General features: G+C 38.8%; 1 protein-coding gene across 1 annotated transcript in view; it reads right to left on the reverse strand.

Moving 5' to 3' along the window:
• The window catches only part of LOC121326128 (CDK2-associated and cullin domain-containing protein 1-like), an 87013-nt gene extending 63974 nt beyond the window's left edge, over positions 1–23039 (reverse strand). The window contains exons 1-3 of the mRNA XM_041269306.1: positions 22544–23039; positions 20904–21030; positions 17516–17618 (exon numbers count right to left, since the gene is read on the reverse strand). Coding sequence (XP_041125240.1) covers positions 17516–17618; positions 20904–21030; positions 22544–22859 — 546 coding nt within the window. The 5' untranslated portion in view covers positions 22860–23039. The remainder of the gene's footprint in view (positions 1–17515; positions 17619–20903; positions 21031–22543) is intronic.
• Positions 23040–23252: the final 213 nt, after the last annotated feature.

A 23252-nucleotide genomic window follows, 5' to 3' on the forward strand; every position in this document is an offset into this window, starting at 1 on the left:
GATTTCAATTTTGAGTTATGCCTAGTTTCTCTTGAGTTTTTATGATAGTGTGATATCACTCAATTCCCTCAATATGCTGCACCACACAGGCACTGCAAATTACTGATCTGAACCACCAGCTCCTGAGAACGTGTTGCTGGAAATGTCTTCCAGCTGCCTCTCCTATACAGCACACCCATTGAGACTCAAGGCTAAGCAGATCAATAAGCCACCCTGCTACTTGTTTCCGTGCAAAGAGAAAAGTCAAAAATCCTGTTTAGAGGCTGTGTTTTGTTTCTCTGCGTGAAAGGGCTTTTATTTACTTTCTGCTTAAGCCTTTGACTTTAAGGTGAAATAATTGTGACGAAAGACAAGACTTGTGTTTCCAAAGGCTAATATTAAATAATACAACAGCACTGTCAAAGTTGGCCAGAACAGGGCCCTAGAGGAATTTCATTTTTGTTTTTAAGTCAAAGGGTCATTTCAATTGATCGAAGAAGTGGAAGGTCCAACTACCACAGTTGTTTGACTCATTAAAACATAAAAAAATGAAATGAGATAGGGAGAGTCAGGGTTCCACATTAACCATGGCCCAGCGGCAGTAGACAGCGCAGTTTGGCCGGTAGTTATGAAGCCCCACAGGCCCGACTGAGCCAGTTACATTTAACTACAATACATATGTAGTGCACATGGTTTCCATTTCATGAATCCAGGAAAATGGGCCAGTGTGTTAAAGCTGAAAATTAAATTTACAAACCATTTTTTAAAAACATAACTACAAACTAATCCTAACTTTCCCGCCGCACGTCCAGTGTTATACAGACAGTCTCTGAGACTGCATACCAAAGTGCTGTGGTAGTGGTACTCGTTCCCGCTACATGGCAAATCCTTTACAAATCAGGTTTTCTACAACTAAGCAACCAATAAGCCAAAAGTTAAGCGCTGAAATCAATAAATCATAAAGAAATTATGGGAAAAAATGAAGACAAATATTGAGAGTGGATGCTCATCTGGCTTCATTATGACAGTGAAAAAAAAAAACGTTTTGCCTTGTTTGGGCAGTTTCCCAGACTTGCAGATAAAACAGCAGCTTTATTTGTTGTGAATTCAACATTTTGTTTACATCATATTCAGTCTCGCAGTAAGATGTCCTGATGGATACCCAGATACGCGATCGAACTGTCTAATTATTTGATTTGGGATCCAATGTGTTAGAGTCAAAAATGCCATTCACAATTTTTCCAGGACTCATTGGTATCACTCAGCAAGACTGGCACTGACTGGGAGAGTCTACACAAGCGACAACACTCTGAGAAGGATTGTTATTATTTTGTATTATGAATATTGTTTTAATAATGTTTATTATTAGAATCAGGGATGGGAATTTTGAATAGTTTCCTATTTGAATACACAGGATGCAACCTTTTTGTGTATTCGATTACTCAAACTCTGGTCTCTTACGCTCCCAAGAATAAAAGGCAAATGCGTGTGTACAAGCAGACAGCATAACAGTGTAAGCCAGTAACATTTAGCCGGGTTCACAAAGTGTACAAACAATGTCCAAGATGTGATTTCTTCATTCAATACCCTATTTACTTAGGCAAAATTGTTCCTTTTGTTTACTGAATTAAAATACAGAACTCAACTAATTACAACTAGCCATCAAGTACTGATATCAGATGAATCGAAGTCAAGTTACTTTGTTTATTCGATAACCTGTAAATCATTCAAAACAAATATACCTGGTTGTGCTTTTAACGGTCAGTGCAAATGTTTCCGTTACTCCATCCACTCACAGAAAGTCAACAGTAGATGTTTTACATTGAACTGCAGTCCAGAGTTAAAAAATAACTCCTTTCCAACTCCAAGTGTCTTGCCTTTTCTTATTAATCAGTGTGTTGTTCTGCTTAACATTTAGTCTGTCTTTATATTCATCATAATGTTAAATTACTTTCCTAATTTCAATGCTACTAAAGTTTGAATTACTGCTTTTAGCACTTACTATATACATAATTTTATTTCAGTTCACATATTCAAAGTTCGCCAGTGCCATGCTCCTGGAAGCTGCTTTACGACTGGCTCGCAACAGCTGCAGAAGCTGCTGTGTACAGTCATTACACAGGAACTCATGCAGGGATCTGCCAACATTAGCTAAAAACAAGGCAATAAAATAGGCAGCATTTTCAAACAGAATATGATTACTGTAGAATGCTGCAAGCATCTCAAGCATTGCACAATTTAATTGGGGTCCTTACGTTTAATATGCAAATAACAATGGGTTTAAGACTGACATAACATGTGTTAAGAGCCAGCATTAAAAAAATAAGACGCATTTGCTTCTACTACTAGCTAATGTATACTTTGTGTATTCAAATATATAATATGCTGTTAGAATAGTTTTTATTTTTGTGTAATAGTGTATTTGATTACACTGACCCATCCTTAATTAGGATTATTATAATTCAGTTTTAGCGTGGCTGTGTCCATACTGTAACAGCTTGGTTGCGGGTTTGCTTGTGAAAAAATTAGTATCATTTGTACACATACATTTTCAAATCTTTTCTCTTTGCAAGTATTTTCATTTTCTGACAAGCACACAAATGTGTGCATGTTAAACGGCTGAAGTAACATATATTCAAAGGCCTCGTTTAGCCACTTTCTTTTGAGACGTGGGCTCTCTTTGGTTACCATACAGTTATAAACATACTGAAAATAAAAACCATAATGAAAATATATATAAATATATTGGGACAGATAAAATTGAATCAGGGTCAGTAAAAACACTGGCCAGTAGTTAAAAATCTAAAAACGTAGAGCCCTGACAGCATGTATTTCACTATAAAACACTAGCATAGTATTTATTTAATTTCAAACCCTACAGTACACTATGTTGTGTCTTGTATCATAATATAAATGATACATACCTCAATTACAATCCAATGTATTATGTAGAGAAAGTATCTTCATTCATCAATAATCCAGCACTGTGTAGAGCATGGGTCCCAGATTAGTCAGGTTTTCCTGGATTTAAAGATTTCATCTGAAATGATCTTCCTTTTACTTAGTTTTTACTTTTAAAGCCTGTATTACTGTGATTGCTGTCATGGTAAATACCAAACTGGACAGTCTGCAATTACAGCTATCAATGCTGGTCATTTAACTATCCTTGATGATCCTGTTTATGAGGGATACATTCACCAAATGAGGCATCTCTTCCTATTTAAAAGTCCATTCATTCAAATAGCTCTCACAGAACTAAGCCATACAAATATGAACAGCATGTAATGTGATACCTCCACAATTTAACAAGAAAGAATATTACCACTTCAAAAGAATATTATTATGTTTAAGCACTGACAACAGGATCTGGGTTGTGCTAGATATTAGCAAGCCTGGGGCCCATGCAACACTACAGAGGAAGTGCAGTTGCGCTTGGAATCCATTACATATAAATGACATTTTAAAAACATTCATCAATAGGTTAAAAACTGCTCTGCACAAACAGCAAACCGTTATGAAACACTATGTTGACAAATAGAGCAAACATTATCAAATACAGGATTTTTTTTTTTTTTTTTTTTTTTTTTTAAAGTTTACAGTTTATTAGTCAGTCTCAGTTTATGATATATATATATATATATATATATATATATATATATATACACACATATACATACACACATATATATATATATATATATATATATATATATATATATATATATATATATATATATATATACACACACACACACACACACACACACACATATATAGTCAATCATGTTTCACTACTTTTTTATGCAGTATTGCCGACGTTGGTTGAAAGTGTGGAAGATCTTATTAAAAAATGCCACAGCAGGCCTACCTCTCCACCGCAAGAAGTACCGCACGCTACGATGGTAAATCTTTTGAGCAGAGTTGTATGCATTTCTGTTTTGATTTATTTCAACTTATTCTTTTAGAACAGACAAAACATTAGTAACATAGCACTACATACTAATTTGATGCTATTTTTAATTTTTTTGTTATGCAGATTGACATTGGTGCTGGTATTTTCATACCAGAAGCTTCCTCGAGATATTGCGACCACAGTAAATACAGCAAACTTACAAATGCACTACTAATGTTGATTTTCTCGAAGGATGAACTTGCCCAGTCAAGTTTGACTGGAAAGTCGTGTAACACCCAAAAAACACACTCAAAAAAGCAGCTGGACCACCAGAAAGTGGAGGTAATAGTTGGTAAGTAATTATTAATCTTAAGCTTTGTACTGCTCACTTATTTTGTATTTGCTTACTGATCAATTTAACTACATGTTTTTTTTTTGTTTTTTGGAAGCGCTAAATATTTTACCCCATTTTTTTTTTCCACATTTAGAATGACCAATGGTTTTAAGACCGTGTCTGACTGCTGCAACCATGCAGTGACACGAAGAGGCGAAGACAAGCGCTGCCCCCTTTCTTTCACTCTGCAAGTCGACAGTGAAGCCAACCACACCTGTTTTGTTTTTGTTTTTTCACTGCCTGTTGTAGTTATTTTAAGAAGATTATAACTTGTAATTCATCACTCTAGAATACCAACAGTAGCTATAAGGGAGGGTGAGAAGTATGTTGCCTTGTCCAACCTGTCTATAAATGTCTATAAAAATAAACCTTTAAAGGATTACCAATGTCTGAATTAATTATTTACCTATTATTTATTGATGACAGTCTAAATGTTAAGAATACTAGAAAACTTATTTAGGTTTGATTGTTTTTGTTTTGTGCCATGTAATTATTTGTTAGCAACTATATTCATATCTGTTATAATATGTATCGCTTTATACTAATATGTATAATAATATGAATTTACAAAACCTTCCTGTACACCTGTATGGGTGAAAGTGAAGTAGCCTATTAAAAAAAAAAAATCATAACTGTTAGTTGTAATCATTTAACATGCAGATAGTGTTCAGTAGTAATTCTGCAGAGTTCAGTAAAAAACTGTATAATAATAACTGTGATAATATTTTAGCAGTCCCTTATGTTTTTTTTAAAAAAAAAAAAAAAAAAAACACTTCCAGGTTACAATTTTACCAATACATGCCCTTTCTGAAAAAAAAAAAACACTACATTTCTACTATATATTTACTTCAAATTACAACACAATTACTATTGCATACAGAAGTAAATAAGTAATAATTTAGTAGTAACCCTGTAGTGCCTTTAGGAAACGAGTAGTTTTCCTGTGGTAACTATGTAGTGTAAGTAAGCAGTCAGAAGTTTGAGCAGTAAAAAAGCAAGTATTTGGTAGTAATTTCAGTAGGAAATGTGTGGTATTCATAAGTAGTGAAACAACCCAAAACTACTTAATTACTACACATTTTACTACCAAAATTACTACTGATTTACTGTTGTATGCAGTAGTAATTGTGTGGTAATTAAGATGGTAATTAGAAGTACACATGTAGTAGTAATCTGATAGTCTTTTTCATAAGGGCTATGCCGAGTGCATGCAATTTACAACCCACCTTATCAGAACAATTAACCAATAAGGACCTACAGTATAGTAGAGAACAAAACTAGAGTTTTGAGTGAATCAGAAAGACCTCTAGTGGTCTAGTCCTGTAGTTCTGATCTCTAAAGTGTATCCCATGTTGTCCACATCAGAGCAACATATTTCTCAACATAAACCAGATTATGTTTTGATATTTTTATTCACACATCATAGGTAAATCATCTCTAGGGAATACTTTTCCCCCCAACTTTTACATGGGAATGTTCGTTAGGAGAAAGAGACGGTTTCTTGTAAACATTGCAGTGGATCCCGCTCATGCTCCCTCCTGCAACAATGCTGGCACTTGGATTGAAATGAGTGGCATGTTGTGGGAACACTTCATATAGCAATGATTCTGCACTTTTACAAAAAAAAAAAAGGTGCTCAAAAGTGCTAAAATGCAAATGTTTCAGCAGCCCCCTCTGCTATCATCAGTGCACATGTTTACCATTTATAGTCTCAAATAATTTGTATTAACAATACACATACAGTACTGGGCAAAAGTTTTAGGCAGGTGTGAAAAAATGCTGTAAAGTAAGAATGCTTTCAAAAATAGACATGTTAATAGATTATATTTATCAATTAACTAAATGCAAAGTGAGTGAACAGAAGAAAAATCTAAATCAAATCCATTTGTTACCATAAGTAGTCTTAGAAAAACAAGAAAACTACTTTTTTTTTCTTTTGGTACATTTTTATCCAAATCAAGTTAATTACAACATTTTAATAAAGCAGATTTTAACGGCTGTACAGGATAGCCTCTACAAATGAAGTATTTACAGAGTATATCTGATAGATAATCAAAAGCTTCATTGATACAGCAAATGCATCTTAAACGCACAAATTGGCTATAAGGCAGACCTTTTTTTCAGCGCAACAGGATGGAAACTATTGGCATGTATAGCCTGTTCTTTTCCATATCCTTTCTAAAGTGGAACCCAAAATACCATCCTTAATAAAACTCACTGTGTCTAAAAAACTAACTTGTAGGGCATCCACATAATGTGTAAATTGACGTTTATAATAAAATTGTTAAAAAAAAAAAAATTAAAAAACAGCATTGCTTGGGGAGGGAGCATGATCTGGACACACAGCAATGTTGAAAAATGCATTCCCCGGTGAATTTATAAATGTCAAGAGAGTCTGCCGGGGGTTCTGTAACACCCAGTCAGTTAGGCACAGTCAGACGTACTGTAGGTATATAAATACAGATGCTCATGCTATAACAGAAAAGGTTCACTCGATTGAAAGTAATTTCACAACAGATGGGAAGAGAAGAACAAGCATGAATCAAAATGTTATTTAGACAAAACAAAAATAGAACAGGCAAGTAAATGAAGATCACGCTGCAACAAGCCCTTTAACCTGCCCTGTGCGCTACACAGTCTAATCTGAACATCTTTCTGAGCCAGTGCCAGGATAACAAAATGTGTCAAGGAACAAACGCCTGTCCTTTGTTTAAAATTGCCCTTTGCCAACACTTGAATTAACCACTTCAACACCATGACGTACGTGAAATGAAAACCCACTTACAGTACCATGCCATACGTGCGTAAGTCAGGTTTCCCATTCTATTCTATGATCGGTTTCTCAGTCTAACGTCTCAGGTTTTATTCTCTAAGGCAGTGCTAGTACTGTGGAATGTGCACTGAAAGTCGGGGGAGGGTCAGGTGACATTTGTATCCAATGTCCGTGTCGTAGTGATTCCAATCTATCTGTGGCAACATATTGCAGGAAGCCATTCAACTTTCAAGTGTGTGTGTGCGTGTGTGTGTGTGTGTGTGTGTGTGAGAGCGACAACGGGAGTGAAGTTGGTTCGGAGGATTTCGATACCAGCGACAGTGATGGTCACTTATCACTCGGCGATGATGAAGAGGATGTAAAGCCAAGAATAGTACAAACTCTACAAACAAAAGAGCATGCTGCTACTTTACAGGTAAGCCAGCTGCAAACGGGAAGCTGTTTGGTTTGAAATGGCAGTGCTGTGATGAAATACTATCAAAACACAGCACTGGGTAGAGGCAATGAAGCAGGCGTCTGCGGCAGCAACATCCATCACAGTGCCTGTGCAAAGTAGCCCTGTACATGCATTTGTGACTATCCCTCCGACACAAGGGAAGCAGAGACCGTAAAAAAGGTGCAGGGTCTGCTACAAAATGAAAACAAAAGAAAGGACACAAGAAAAATGTGCAGAGGTTGCGAAGGCAACCCCGGGTTCTGCTGTATTGAGCATTTCAATAAATGGCACAGAGCAAGTTGATAACGGCACACGTTTTGATGCTGTTTGATTTTTATTTAATTATTGTTTACTAATTATTATTATTAGCAGCATTTTTGTTTTCATTGTTCAAAAAAAAAAAAACACAAATGTGTTTTTATCTCTATGTTGAACATGGGTATGTAGTACACGGGGGCATAAAGGGTTAATGAAAAACACAGTTTAGGTCATTTATTTGTGTTTTATTCATCATATGTTAACATTTTATAGCAATTACAGGTTTAAAAACATTATTATTGTTTTCAAAATTTGGTACCTGGGAAAGGGTTTCATTTTTAGTTGAAGTAGTTAAAGTGCAATGTTATTTTATTTAAAAGAGGAGGGTGATCTCTGTTTTTGAAAAGCTGGCACTTTTCCACCCCTCTGCTTGTCTTTCAAGCATGCCACTCATTCATCCTCCACCACCACACCACATTCAAAATGAAAGGCATCAGCTTCATGACAACAAAGTAGATCACCACTGCATGCGGACTTATATTATAAAGATAGACAGGCATACAGATGCTTTGTATACCCCAAGACAACTGACAGGTATGCTCAGAACAAGTGTCATCACAAATCAATACACAATTGTATATGTAAAGGAGTTAAAACGTAGTGACTCAGAGACAGTGGCAGAAAGACCACATCCACTGGGGTTGGATGACAGTTACATTTAATGATAACAATAGCCCCAATTATTTTAAGATCAGCTGCCATGAACTGTGATTTTATCCCTCGTTAGAACTGTAGTTCTTTTTATTTTTTTTCTCTGCCTGCTTTTCAGTGGTTGGACTGAATTAAAGTAATTCCCCAGTAACTTTATGCGAATACACTTTAGATGCCTGTCTGATACACAATTATCACTGAAAATACAATATTTATTGTTCAGTAAAATGAATATTCAAGTTCTAAACCTTGCATTCATAGACTCCTAGATTCTCATGCTATCAATAACTGGTGCTAAAGAATGTCCTTTTCATAATAACTGGATAAGTAGTTCTCAAAGAGGGACTAGCAGCCACTACAGTACTAATGTAGGATCTTCAATCCATTTAACTTGATTCTTGAAGAAATAACTGAAAATAAGTTTGCTGCCAGAACATAATTGTCTGTTTCCACAGACCTCAATTTGCACTAATCCTGGACTATTTCACCTAACGTAGCACTGCAGAGACCTAGATTAGTGTGAATTGGGGTCTGTGAAATGTTCTGTATGACTTAAAAGCAGTAATGTGTCGTACGCCATTCCAAATTAAATTCAAAAGTAACTGGTGTGATATCTAATTAGAACTGATTAGTTAACTTACCTTACCCTGTCCGCATCAACCAGATCACTTGAAACAGAATATCCTTTGACAAAAATCCCTAAAATAAATTTGCAATCAGCTGAAAGTCACTTTTATTTTAATTAGCAGCATGGACTGTGGGGACCCTGGCGTATAATTCACATTTTTAGGGGTAAAGTTTAACCTCATTAACAAATCCTCCGCCACTGCTGTAAACAAAGTTAGAGCCATGATGTACGGTCATTGTGTCAAAAATGTAAGCTTGACACACAGACATGGACAGCTGCCTCAACGTAAACCCACGATTCTGATAATCTGAACGCATTGTGGTGGAAATTTATTTTTTGTGAATGTGTTTAAAATCCAAACTAATTACTAACAGCCAGAAATATTTCAATGGTTGTCGTTTTTACTTGTACACATGTATAAGGATGCAGCACAATGATGATCAGTACTCATTATGTTAAAACTTAAAGGTACAGTAGTATGTTTATATATACCAAATGGAGGACTGTACACCTAAGTGGAAAGAAGGAGAGCAAGCTGTGAAAAAAGCAAGGGCATCATCATCATCTCCAGGGCCTAATGGAGTTCCATACAGAGTGTACAAGAGTGCTTCTGGAGTTCTACGAATCCTGTGGAAATGAAAGTGGCATGGGAAAAACAGGTTGTACCAAGAGCATGGCGCCGAGCAGGTGGAGTCTTTATACCAAAAGAAATGGATTCTACAAGCATCGGTCAGTTTCATCCTAATTCCCTACTAAACACAGAAGGCAAGATTTTCTTCATCATTATTGCTCAGAGATTGTCAACCTACCTATTAAAGAACTGCTTCATTGACACTTCAGTACAAAAAGCAGGCATTCCAGGTTTCCCAGGATGGTTAGAACACATCAGAGTAATCTGGCAAATTCAATCAGCGAAAAAGGAGAGGAAGGAGCTCCATGTGACATTCCTGGATTTGGCTAATGCATACGGTTCAGTGCCACATGAACTTCTTTGGGCAGCATTTGATTTCTTCAGCGTATCAATGACAATAACAAATTTAGTGAATGCCTACTTTGGACATTTGCAATTTAGTTTTTTAACTTCAGAATTCAGCACTACATGGCAATACCCAGAAGTTGGAATAATGGCAGGATGTACCCTTTCTCCACTGGCTTTTACCATGGCAATGGAAGCAATTATTAGTGCATCAAAATGGGTAGTGGGAGGAGAGCGCTTGGCTTCTGGAATGCGACTACCACCAATTCGAGCATACATGGATGACATGACAACAACAATAGCCTGCTCTAATCGATGATTGAGCAAATTAACCAATAATGTTGAATGGACACGAATGCAATTCAAGCCCACTAAATCAAGGAGCATCTCTATAATTAAAGGTAAAGTAGTAGATAAAAGGTTCTACATTAATGGCGAGACAATACCAACAGTGTCCGACAAGCCAGTGAAAAGTCTAGGGCGATGGTAAGACAGGGATCTAAAGGCCACAGTTTGTGTGAGAGAAGTTAGACAACAAGCAGCTGAAGGGATGAAGAGCATAGACAGCAGAGCTTTACCAGGCAAACTGAAACTCTGGTGCTTTCGGTTTGGTCTACTGCCAAGACTGTTAAGGCCACTGACTGTGTACGAGGTTTCCTTGACAACAGTTGAGAATCTGGAAGCTTTAATCAGTTCATACGTCAGGAAATGGTTGGGAGTTCCACGCTGTCTCAGCAGAGTGGGACTATGGTAAAGAAATACTGCAGCTACCAATCTCTGCTCTAACCGAGGAGTTTAAGTGCACCAAAGTCCGACTGGAAATGACATTGGTAGATTCACGCGACAAATGCATAAGGGAGGCAGCACCTGTGTTGAAAACTGGAAGAAAATGGACGGCAAAGAAAGCTGTGGAAGATGCTAAGGCTGCCCTTCGAATCGGAGATACTTTGGGGCAAGTTCAGCATGGAAAAGGAGGTTTTGGTCTCAGTTCAGCTCCACCTACATGGCATAAGGCAACCCCAGCTCAACGGAAGAAGCTGGTAGTCAAGGAGGTGCAAAAGCAGGAGAGGATCAGGTGTGTAAAGGCCATTTCCCAGGCCAAGCAGGGAGAATGGACGAGATGGGAGAGTGTGGAACGCAAGATTGTCTGAGAAGACCTATGGACAATGGAACAGAGCAGGATCAGTTTCCTCATCAGATCAGCATATGATGTTTTCCCATCACCACAGAACCTAAACCTTTGGGTGGGTGAGGATCCCTCATGTCCGTTGTGTTCATCACCTGCAACATTAAGGGACATTTTGACAAGATGTAAGGTGGGTCTTAGCCAAGGACGGTTTACTTGGAGCCATGAACAGGTGCTGCAATGTTTGGCCTTAGCATTGGAAGACAAGCGTAACCTGACCAATAAGTTGCCACCAGTTCCATCAAAGCATTACAACAAAAGACAATATTCCTCTATCCAGGAGAGCAACCACCAAGAAAAGGTGTTAAAACCAAGCCTCGCCCAAGAAAACTGGAAGCTGCTAGAGACTGGAAGATGCTGGCAGATGTTGGTCAACGGCTTATTTTTCCAACTGAGATTGCCACTACTAGCCTTCGACCAGACATTGTTTTGTGGTCTGGATCAGCAAGCCTTGTTCATCTGGTAGAGTTAACAGTGCCATGGGAAGATGCTGTGGATGAGGTGTACGAGAGGAAGAAACTTCGGTATGCTCAACTAGCTGCTGAAACGGAAGAGCGAGGCTGGAGAGTCCGAGTTTACCCAGTGGAGGTGGGTTGTCGAGGCACACTCTACAACCTGGTTTCTCAGAGACGTCGGGTTCAGTGGCCAAGAGTTGCGTCGCACAGTGAAGAACTTATTTGAAGCAGCAGAAAGGAGCAGCAACTGACTGTGGTTGAGTCAGAAAGATTCTGGATGGGGATCTCAAGCACAATAGAAAGAAAGCAACGCTGATGTACAGGTAAGTAAGCTGGGCTGAGCTGAGTGGGGGATGGAGGGGTTGTTGAGCCCTCTTGAGGTGTCGTGGGTTAGTCAACGAAACACTGAGGATGGAAGGTGCCCACTTGAAGACCCCAGAGATGTACCCTACTTAGCTCAGTCCAGACGGTTGTCATGCTGATGTGCTGGGGAGACCACAGTGGGTTGATCCCTGGAGCCAGCATCACAGCCGTTGTGTGTGCTGATGCGCTGGGGAGGCAAAATGAGTTGATCCCTGGAGCCAGCATTACACTTCAGCAATCAACACCAGACAGAAGAATATCTACATCATCAAATGGAAAACAACGCAAATGGATAGAGATGCAGATGGATCACATTAGTTTACTGCAAAGCTACATCTTAGTTGGTGCTTATCTTGGCGATAGCTGAGTTCAAATCATCATGAAGTTCAACATCTACTCTCATGTAATGGAAATCATAAAGACTCAATTGTATGAACAATTCAGTCTTCAACAGTAGATGTTTTCAACAACCTAAAAGCCTTAGCAATGCACGTAGGCTGATATACACTGCCATCTTGTGGATAAACAGTGGTGCAACAGTTAAGCTATGTTCTGGTACTCGCAACTGCAGAACACCACTATAAAGCAGTTGTTCACAACCCCAATCTTCAAGCAATGCGAATCATCCAGAGTTTTCTTTCTACTGGAAGTAGAAGGAGGATGGCTAACTAGTTGTCTAGCAGCCAGAAAGCTTCAGGTGGAGGAACCTTGTGTGCCTGCCACGAAACCCACCTTGGATAATGTAAACAAACTGGCAAGCCAGTGAGGAGTTGTGAAATGCTTTAACAAAGATGCTCTCGGTTTTACTCTTCCCTTAGCTGTCTATGATGTCTGCATAACTGTGCAGACATCATAAACAGTGTTCTTATAGTGGTTCTTAATACAAATTAGTCAAATATTTTGGGGTGGCTTGCTTTTTTTTTTTTTTTTTTTTGACAAGTCTATATTAACATAAGTCCAAGTTCTTGAAGTCATGGTCAAAGTACCTAAGCACAGACTTATTGCAAAAAAATAAAAACAATAAGGGTTGGGGTCAGTTCCTGCTTTTCAATTCAAATTCCATTTCCAATTCCTTTTTTAAAATCAATTCCCAATTCCAATTCCCATTCGCTTTTAACCAACCCCAACATGACATTGATCTTTGCAATTCACGGTATTCTGCAAAGACTTGCTTCCCACAGTGGCAATAAATGCCTTCAACTGAAGTCACTGTTAGTCAATTAAAACTGGCTTCAAATGAGAGTAGTTGAATAAAGTATACACTCCAATTCCTTCGACTTGCAATTGGAACTTAAAGGGAATTGGCCGCAACCCTGAAAACAATATCTGAGTAACTGCAATGAGAACCACTCCCACTATGAAGTGGACTGCTTGTGTACTTCTTTCTGTCATATCCCTGCATGTCATTTGAAGCTACTTATTTTAACCGCGGCACAGCAGGAACGCATCCTAATTGTGTGGCAGTCACAAAATTAATGGAAATGCGCTTTGGATCCAAACTGAGATCCAAGCACCAGTGTCAGCTACAGACTGCATTATAATTGAACAATTCTCCAAAGACACAAAATAATTGCATCATTTCAGCATGACACCCACTTCAGTTACCATAAAAAAGCAGCTTGTTCACAATTTACACTTTTTAAAGGATTTAATAATAATAAAAATCAATTTAGAATTCAGTAACAGTAAATCTTCCATGATACAAAGAGTACAGGTAAAAATAGAGCACACTTAGCCCAGTATGTGGTTATCTGATGCGACATCTACCTTTTGTTACCACACAGTGCATTCCACCCTTCAAACTGACAGCCTCACTGCATAACAGAATTGTGCCTGCCAGCTATCTAAAGCTACAGGAAAGAGCTACACAAAGAATATTCAACAGCCAGGTCCAACACTTACAGTAAAAGCTTTTCACTGTGCATAGTCTACTGTAAGCTTTCAAACATTTCATGAATATTGCCATGGACCATTATACCAATCTAGTGTCTTATGCAAGCGCTTACGAAAATTACTGTCATTTTTGGAACACTATTTTCTGCAAACTCCCGGGCAGCTTCCCTGAAGCGGCGAGTTATTCTGCCTATTGTTAGGCTAGTAGCCAAAAAAAAAAAACCTATTTGATAATGGTTAGTCTAGAAATGCATTTCTTAACAGCATCAAATTGGCAAGGCTGATAAAAAAAAAAAAAAATCTAGATTTCGCACCATTTGGAAAAGATGAGCCTTTCTCCTTTCTGCTTTGCTATTTTGGTCCGTACGGGCTTCTTAACTTGCTACTCTTACATCGCTACTTTGTACTTGGATATAAAATGAAAAAAATTATGTAAATTCATTTTGAATTTTCAAAGATCACGTTCATCACAGCACTAAAATGGTTAATTATGAATCACCACAGAACCTAAACCTCTGGGTGGGTGAGGATCCCTCATGGCCATTGTGTTCATCACCTGCAACATTAAGGCACATTTTGACAGAATGTAAGGTGGGTCTTAGCCAAGGACAGTTTACTTGGTGCATTGACCAGGCCATGCTGCGATGTTTGGCCTTAGCATGAAGACAAGCGTAACCTGACCAATAAGTTGCCACCAGTTCCATCAAAGCATTACACACAAAAGACAATATTCCTCTATCCAGGAGAGCAACCACCAAGAAAAGGTGTTAAAACCAAGCCTCGCCCAGGACAACTGGAAGCTGCTAGGGACTGGAAGATGCTGGCAGATGTTGGTCAATGGCTTACTTTTCCACCTGAGATTGCCACCACTAACCTTTGACCAGACATTGTTTTGTGGTCTGGATCAGCATGCCTTGTTCATCTGGTAGAGTTAACAGTGCCATAGGAAGACGCTGAGGACGAGACGTACGAGAGGAAGAAACTTCGGTATGCTCAACTAGCTGCTGAAGCGGAACAGCGAGGATGGAGTCCGAGTTTACCCAGTGGAGGCAGGTTGTTGAGGATTTGTGGCACTCTACAACCCTGTTTCTCAGAGACGTCGGGTTCAGTGGCCAAGAGTTGCGTCGATCAGTGAAGAACTTATAGGAAGCAGCAGAAAGGAGCAGCAACTGGCTGTGGTTGAGACAGAAAGATTCTGGATGGGGATCTCAAGCACAATAGAAAGAATGCAACGCTGATGTACAGGTAAGTAAGCTTGGCTGAGCTAAGAGGGGGATGGATGGGGGCGATGCTGAGATGCCAGAATCACTGTTGAGCCCTCCTGAGGTGTCATGGGCTAGTTGACGAAACACCGAGGATGGAAGGTGCCCACTTGAAGACCCCAGAGATGTACCCTACCTCGCAGTCGTTGTGTATTCTGATGTACTGGGGAGGCAAAATAAGCTGATCCCTGGAGCCAGCATTACACTTCAGCAATCAACACCAGACAGAAGGATATCTACATCATCAGATGGAAAGCAACGCAAATGGATGGAGATGCAGATGGATCACATTAGTTTACTGTAAAGCTACGTCTTAGTTGGTGCTTATCTTGGCAACAGCCGAGTTCAAATCAGCATGAAGTTTAACATCTACTCTCATGTATGAAAAATCAAGGAAATCATGCTTTAAAAGTGTCATTTATAAATGCAACAATAAATATTTGCTCATTCACTACACTAACTTCAAGGTGACCAGTGAACAGAATATTTATAGCCTTTTTGAGATGTTATAGTAATAAAATAATGACTCGTATAGCATTATTGAGGAGTTTGGTGATAAAACGAGTGATAAGGAGAGGATTTATCAGTACGCACGTCTATAAAGAGGTATGTGAAAAATACAGCAAGCAAGGGGTGGGGCTTGGCTGGAGATGTAGGACTGTCCTTTTGCGATTCAATACCTTTTAAACCTGTTTTACTCTGGAAAAAAAAATAAAATAAAAAACAGCGCGTGTAAAATTAACAGCGCCTGTGAAAATAATTTGGGCCTGACGCGCCTGACAAGCGCTGAATAAATGGACCGCTAAGGGTCCCAGCTGCTTCCTCTTAAAACCAACATTGTTTGATCTACTACGCTCGACCTAGTAGGGGAGTGGTTTGAGCGACGTCACCGCACTGATGCGTTAAGGCCGGCCCAGGGCCTGCGTTGGGTTCACACATACAGATAGGCCAGCCCTGAGGCGGCATTGCCTACTTTAGGCCGCATCAAAAAGCTGGTCTAAATTTCACCCGGCCTAGGGCCGCCTTTTCATTTTGAGTGTTCATACATGAGATAAGGTCAAACCGCAAGTGTGAACGGGGTCAAAAACTATTAAATCTTCCCCCACAGGGATGCTCAGTAAAGCAAACAATAAACAAGAAAATTACATTTTACAGCACCAGTTAGCACTCCTTTAAAAACCTGGCTAACTGTCTGAATGATGACACTGAACCTGGTAATCATAAGAAGTGCAATCAATATTCTTCCCACAATGAAATGGACTACTTTTGCAGTTCTTTGTGTTACATCTCTGTAGTATAAGGAGTTTCTGGTGTTGAACTTTGGCACACTTACAGAATTGTGATTTGCAATGTAATTGAGCAATCACAGTTCAATTATACATTGACTTGTCATTCAATCATTACTCTTGTATTTTCAACCACTTCTGGTGACCACATTTGTTTGAAAGCAAAAGTGATACAATACGTTTCTGCATTTGGCACCTGTGATTACTGCTGGGTATTTACAATAAACAAAGCAGTTTATCTGGCATGATCACCCACATGGGTTTTTTTCTCGTAAGCCTATTCATTTTGCTACTTTGTAAATTACCCGATACTAATGGAAGTGTATAGAGCTGTAGGAGGACAGGAGCGATAGAGTGAGAGAGAGAGAGCGAGAGTAGAAACCTCCGACAGCCGGTCGAGTAGCCGGAGTTAGTTTTTTATTGAACAGAGATTAGTTCAGAAATTGTGCATCCCACCAAAGTTTTCATACACTGTGTTGTATGTGCTCCGTGCGCTACTATTGCTGGTAGTGTCACGTGAGCTGTTCAGTGTGTTGATCTGTAAATAAATCCTGTGCGCCTTCAGGCCTATCAACTTCTTCTGCCGTCTTGATCTCCTGACTGTCACTCAGCAGCGAATGCACGCACACACATGGCAGACGGCTACCTTGTCACAAGCACTAATACCCTGTATCTTTCTAAACAAGAGATTTAGGGGATTTCCCTAATAAAAGCTAAATCTCAAAACAATAATTGTGTGACTATAGTAACTGTTACAGTGGTGTATAATGGTATTTAAAACAGGATTAATTTATCCAACTTTTTACATATTCACCTTTACTCTGGCCCACCGCAGTCAGATACAACAGAATACTGTACTTATAATTACTGCAGCATACTTGTAACTGTAATGGAAAAATTGCATTGTAATTGTAACAGCAATTTCAGCAAACCAATCTGCTGCAATTGTAATTAGAATTGACCCCAGGTATGCCCTCTGCCAACCCCAAGACAAAGCTGTGATGGGCCCATGTGAAGACTCACCTCCAGCTCCTCGGAGATATGCTGCAAGTGATCCGTTATCTTGTGTATCAAGTCGTTGTACATCTGCTCAGAATGCTGTTGGCAGACGCATTTGTACACACAGCTGAAAGGGAAAAGGGAGAGGATAACTAGACAGGGGGCTTCTTGTAAACCAAGAGAATGCATCCTCACTGGCACAGCATAGTCATGCTTAACCCACAGTGCCACCTACAGCAGCACGTTATATATACACTACACAGTATGTGTATATTGGATTTGTTTTTTTTAGCTTATTGCTCTATGCTTCCATTGAGTTGGAAAGTTGTACTGAACAAATAAACCCTTATACAAGTATTAAGAGATCTATTGTTAAATTACTCTGTAGCATTCAATGTTGCAGTGAGATTCATTTTTTTATCTTATCTCATGGTTTCATTCAGATACAGATGACCAAGCTATTGTTCCCTATGACAGGGTTGTTAAACACATGCCGAGCTTGATCTAAGACTAATGCATTTTCAATTTAGGGTTAAAGCATGTGTTTTTCCCATGCACTATACTTGTTATATAAAAAGACTAGGTTACTCCATGATTGCTCATTGAATGCTGTGGTCATTTCACTCAATTGACTATAAAGAGCAGCAAAAGAAATGTATCACTTCTATTTGAGCATAAAAATAAACGTATCACTTATATTTGAGCATCAAAAGAAACGTATCAGTTATATTTGAGCATTAAAAGAAATGTATCCCTTTTATTTGAGCATCAAAAGAAACTTATCCCTTATGTTTGGATAAAATTCACTACACGTGATCGAAAAAAGACAAAACATTGTCATTTCTATTGTGCTGATTAACAACTGACATCACAAAGATGCTGCAAAATGATCTGTCGATCTTGGGCAGGTGTTTTGACTCTTGGTCTCCCAGTTCGTGGCCTGTCATTGACAGAGTGTGTCTGGTTATACCGTCTCGCCAGGTTTGAAACTGCTGGCTGTGAGCACCCAAGATGGAGAGCCACAGTACGCTGTCATAGTCCAGCCTCCAACATTCCGATTGACAGACGTGGCATGTTTTTTTTTTTTTTTTCTGTGATTTTCTTTATTGCTTTTACTCAAGCTTGCAATTCAACAGCTGAAATCACTCAATATCCAGCGTCCAATCAACTGCCTCACTAATTAGGTGATTAAGCAGAGCTCTACATTTAGATTTTTAACTACAGGCCCCTCTGGCCACTGAGCTAGTATTTTTACTGGGCCGGATGCAATTTTATCTGGCCCAATATATATCTATATATCTATATATAGATAGATAGAGATATAATTTTCATGATGGTTTTTATTTTCAGTATGTTTCTAACTGTGTATGGAAAACAAAGACAGCACACGCCTCAAAAGAAAGTGGTTAAACGAAGCCTTTCAATATATGTTACTTCAGCCATTTAACATGTATATAGCAAGTGCTAAAAGAAGTACGGTAATCCAAACTTGGGTAACATTGAAATTAGAAAGGTAACTTAACTTTATGATGAATATAAAGACATACTAAATGTTAAGCAGAACAACGCAGTGACTAATAAGAAAAGGCAAGATACTTGGGAGTTGGAAAGGAGTTCTTTTTTAACTCTGGACTGCAGTTCAATGTAAAACTTCTACTGCTGACTTTCTGTGAATGGATGGCAACATTTGCACTGACCATTAAAAGTACAACCAGGTATCCTTGTTTTGAATTATTTACAGGTTATTGAATAAACAAAGTAACTTGACTTCAGTTCATCTGATGTCAGTACTTGATGGCTAGTTGTAATTAGTAATATTAAACTATTGTAATGTTGGAATGTATTTTCTGTTTTGGCCAGGTTACAATAGTTACACTAAGATTATTTTATAACTATTATTTGTTAGAATTAAACAGATGTAGAATATTTAGGTTGCTACATGATAGGTGTTATTTTATTCTGAATACACTACAGCAAAAATTATTATTTTGTGGTTTGCGCAACATTATGCTATTGTTGCTTTAATTGGAAGAGATACACGCTGTGACGTTGCTGCTCATTGAGTTCTGTGTATTTTAATTCAGTAAACAAAAGAAAAAATTTGTGCCTAAGGAAATAGGGTAAGAAGCGAAGAAATCTCATCCTGGGCACAGTTTGAACATTTTATGAACCCGGCTAAACTTTACCGGCTTACACTTATGTTGTCTGCTTGTGCACATGCATTTGCCTTTTATTCTTGGGAGCGTAAGGGACCAGAGTTTGAGTAATCGAATACACAAAAAGGTTGCATCCTGTGTATTCAAATAGGAAACTATTTGAAATTCCCACCCCTAATCCTAATAATAAACACTGTTAAAACAATATTCATAATACAAAATAATAACAAATCAGAGCATTGTCGCTTGTGTAGCCTTTCCCAAATCAGCGCCAATCTTGCTGAGTGATACCAATGAGTCCTGGAAAGATTGTGAATGGCATTTTTGACCTGAACACATCGATTAGATTTTTGACACGCTGGCCCATTTTCCTGGATTCATGAAACGGAAGCCATATGCACTACATATATATATATATATATATATATATATATATATATATATATATATATATATATATATATATATATATATATATATATATACTAGTTAAATGTAACCGGCCCAGTCAGGCCAGTGGTGCTTCATAACTACCGGTCAAACTGCGCTCTCTACCGGCCCCGGGCCACTGGGCCATGGTTAATGTTGAACCATGTTAAGTGCATATGCTTCAGTCATAGTCACTCAAGCGTGTCATGGTCAAGGATGAATGAAACCAAAAACATGTTGTCAATGCCCATCATTTATATACCTTTTTTTTTTTTCTAAAATAAATGTATTTTAATAGTGAGATGCTCGGTACATATCACTGTATATCACAATCATGGTGTAGGCTCTATATATTTTTACAAAGAAACAAGTTTATATGCCAAGGCACTCTCCTCTTGGAAGGTCATTTGTTGATCTCTGTGCAGGAAGCACAGTACAGCAGAGAAATACATTCAGAATGAAGACATGGGCATCAAACTTAACAATACCAAGAAATCCCAGACAAGGTGTTAGCTGTAAACGGGGTGCCCTGCAAGTCAGGCAACTTGATATCCTGCCTCTTAATGTTCTCTGTTAAATAGTGCAGCTACAACCCTTTGACTTCCTGCACCACATTAAAATGATCCAAATGATCTTTGCATAGATACACATCACACCTGAACGAAACACAATGACTAGCAAAATTAACAACTATGCCGGACTTATGGCATACCCCGTGGTATAGTAACTACAGTTAGGGTATGCATTTACAAATACCAACATCCCCATGCATTGGCTCTCTGCTGATGTTCCTGCAGAGAGCCTGTGTCGCTGCAGGTCCTTCTCACCTGTAGATTTGTTCATAGGAGATCGGGATGTAGTCCTGAGGGTTCTGGGTCAGGAGCTGCTCAATGGCACTTTCCAATTTTGGCCAGTATGTGCTCTTGTAATCTTCTGTAGTTATAACATTCATCACTGGAGATAGATAAATAAATAAACAAACAAACAAACAAACAAACAAACAGGACAGCCCAGCATGATTCTTGATGAATTTGAGCAGCAGTCACATTCCTACTAACTAGTGCAAAGGAGTGTCTGAACCAAATTCACAATCGAACAAGTTGTTATATACCCAAGTACGGGAGGCGGGAGACTCCTCTGTAGCCCCATTTGGGCAAGATGCATCCCACAGCGATAATTAAGACCAGCAGGGACAGAAATAAGACTTCTACTGCAAAGCAGTCCGACACATTCCAGGTTTAAATATGTGCTTGATTAGCCCCAGTATATAGGTAACAAGTTCAGGAGAACACCCTCGCTATAACACCCTTCATTATAACGAACCCGACCCCTGAACCCCCCCCCCCCCCCCCCCCCCAAAAAAAAAAAAAAAAATATATATATATTATATATAGATATATCAAACACACACTGTAAACATCCTGATCTATAAGCACGGGATGCCACCTTCGCAATGAAGTCCTCTTGTCATAATAAAAAGCGCGCGCTGTGTAACTGCCTCTGAAACGAAAATCATTTTATGTTGAAACAAAGCTGAAAACTATACTGATCCTTTGAAAAAAACAGTAACGCAGGCATAGCTCTGTCGTGAATATAGGTTATCAAAAAGCTATTTAGCTTGTTCAGCAACCATGCGGTAAAGCAAAATTGTAAGAAAAAAAAACAACGAAAAAAAATTGAGGATCTGATAACTTCATGTCGGGTTGATTTGGAAAAACTCAGTTTGTGATTCTTGAATGTTGGATTAAGACTTAGTGCACTGAAACGATTCGTGTCAGATTGATTTTGAATAAAAGTTTTGCTTTACTTAGGGATTTTTTGCTTTTTGTACTGCGTTTTAATTCTTTAACGAATTGGGTAAAGCAAATGCAGAACCAGGTACATGTAATTCTACTTTATTCACAATCTCATTTTATTAATTTACCCCAACAGTTTATCATTCATTTTGGTTGTCCTTTATGACGAACCCCTCAATATAACAACATGTTTGTTATAGCGAGGGTGACAAGATGGCCATTTACCAATTCGTAATGGTTGACATTTCGAGATTAAAAGGGAACCTTTTTATACAACCTACATGGACAGTAACACTGTTTTCCACCATCACTAAATTAATCTGCCCCTACTGGCCACAGTGCAAACTGAAACAGTGGCTCACATATAACAACCAAATATCCGTGTTGCAAAAATCAGAATTTACACGTCAAGGAATGAAAGATTGCATGTATTTTCAAAATGATTGATAAAGAAAATGCATTAGAATAAGCTAGCCTATTATGACATACTTAGACGTAAGCTATAACTTGGGGTGAACGTCTTAGAATTACACAGAATGTGGTCCAACCACTCTACTGTGTGTACCTTCAGTTTCCGTGTCAGTTTCTAAACCATCAATCATCAACAAGCAATTCTGACATCAAATTATATCTCATTACAGAGTTCGTGACTACACATTTAAACAACTTACAAAACTTTGAGGTCGAGCTGTTAATATTCAGAGTGACTTTTCCCGCAGCAGCACTACTAGCTCCAGCACTGGCGCCAGTTCCAGCAGAATCCTCGCAGTCACCGACTCCGTTCCCCGGCTCAGGCGATGAGTGTGCACCGCTATTTGGCAGGGCTGAGCCCTCAGCCCCACACACGCTAGAATGCGCAGCATGCCCGGTTTGTGGCTGTGGATTTGGGGGGTGCTGTCTGTAGGCATCTGCACTGGCCTCCCAGTTATTGTGGTTGTGGTCGTCCATCATTTCAAAACTCCCATCCTCGTCCATGCTCTCGTCCATCCTGGCTGACGATTTAAGTGGTTCGACAGTAAAGCAGTGCTCGGACGCCCTGCATTAAATTGGGCAATATATGCTGATTTTATGATAAAGTTGTTACATCTTGTCCATCTTCCTTCACCCCAGCTCCTTGCTGTGTGTTGTTGATGCTTTTCTCTATCATATATCGTTCTCGTATGTGTTGCGACACTATTTGCAGCAGCTTGTCTCGCTGTGTGTTCTGGGGAATGTAGTGTTTTAGTCCAGGGGAACGGAGTCTTTGGCCAGTGTAGATTCCTTTTGAAACTAGTTCCAGAGGGACTGCTGTGGCCAGCGATTTATTTTAAACATACCCCACCCACAAAACATAATGTAACCAACTAAGAGACAACATCTCTGTACCTAGGGTCTTTAAAC

The sequence above is a fragment of the Polyodon spathula genome, chromosome 13, assembly GCF_017654505.1.
Source record: "Polyodon spathula isolate WHYD16114869_AA chromosome 13, ASM1765450v1, whole genome shotgun sequence".
Taxonomy (NCBI): Eukaryota; Metazoa; Chordata; class Actinopteri; order Acipenseriformes; family Polyodontidae; genus Polyodon; species Polyodon spathula.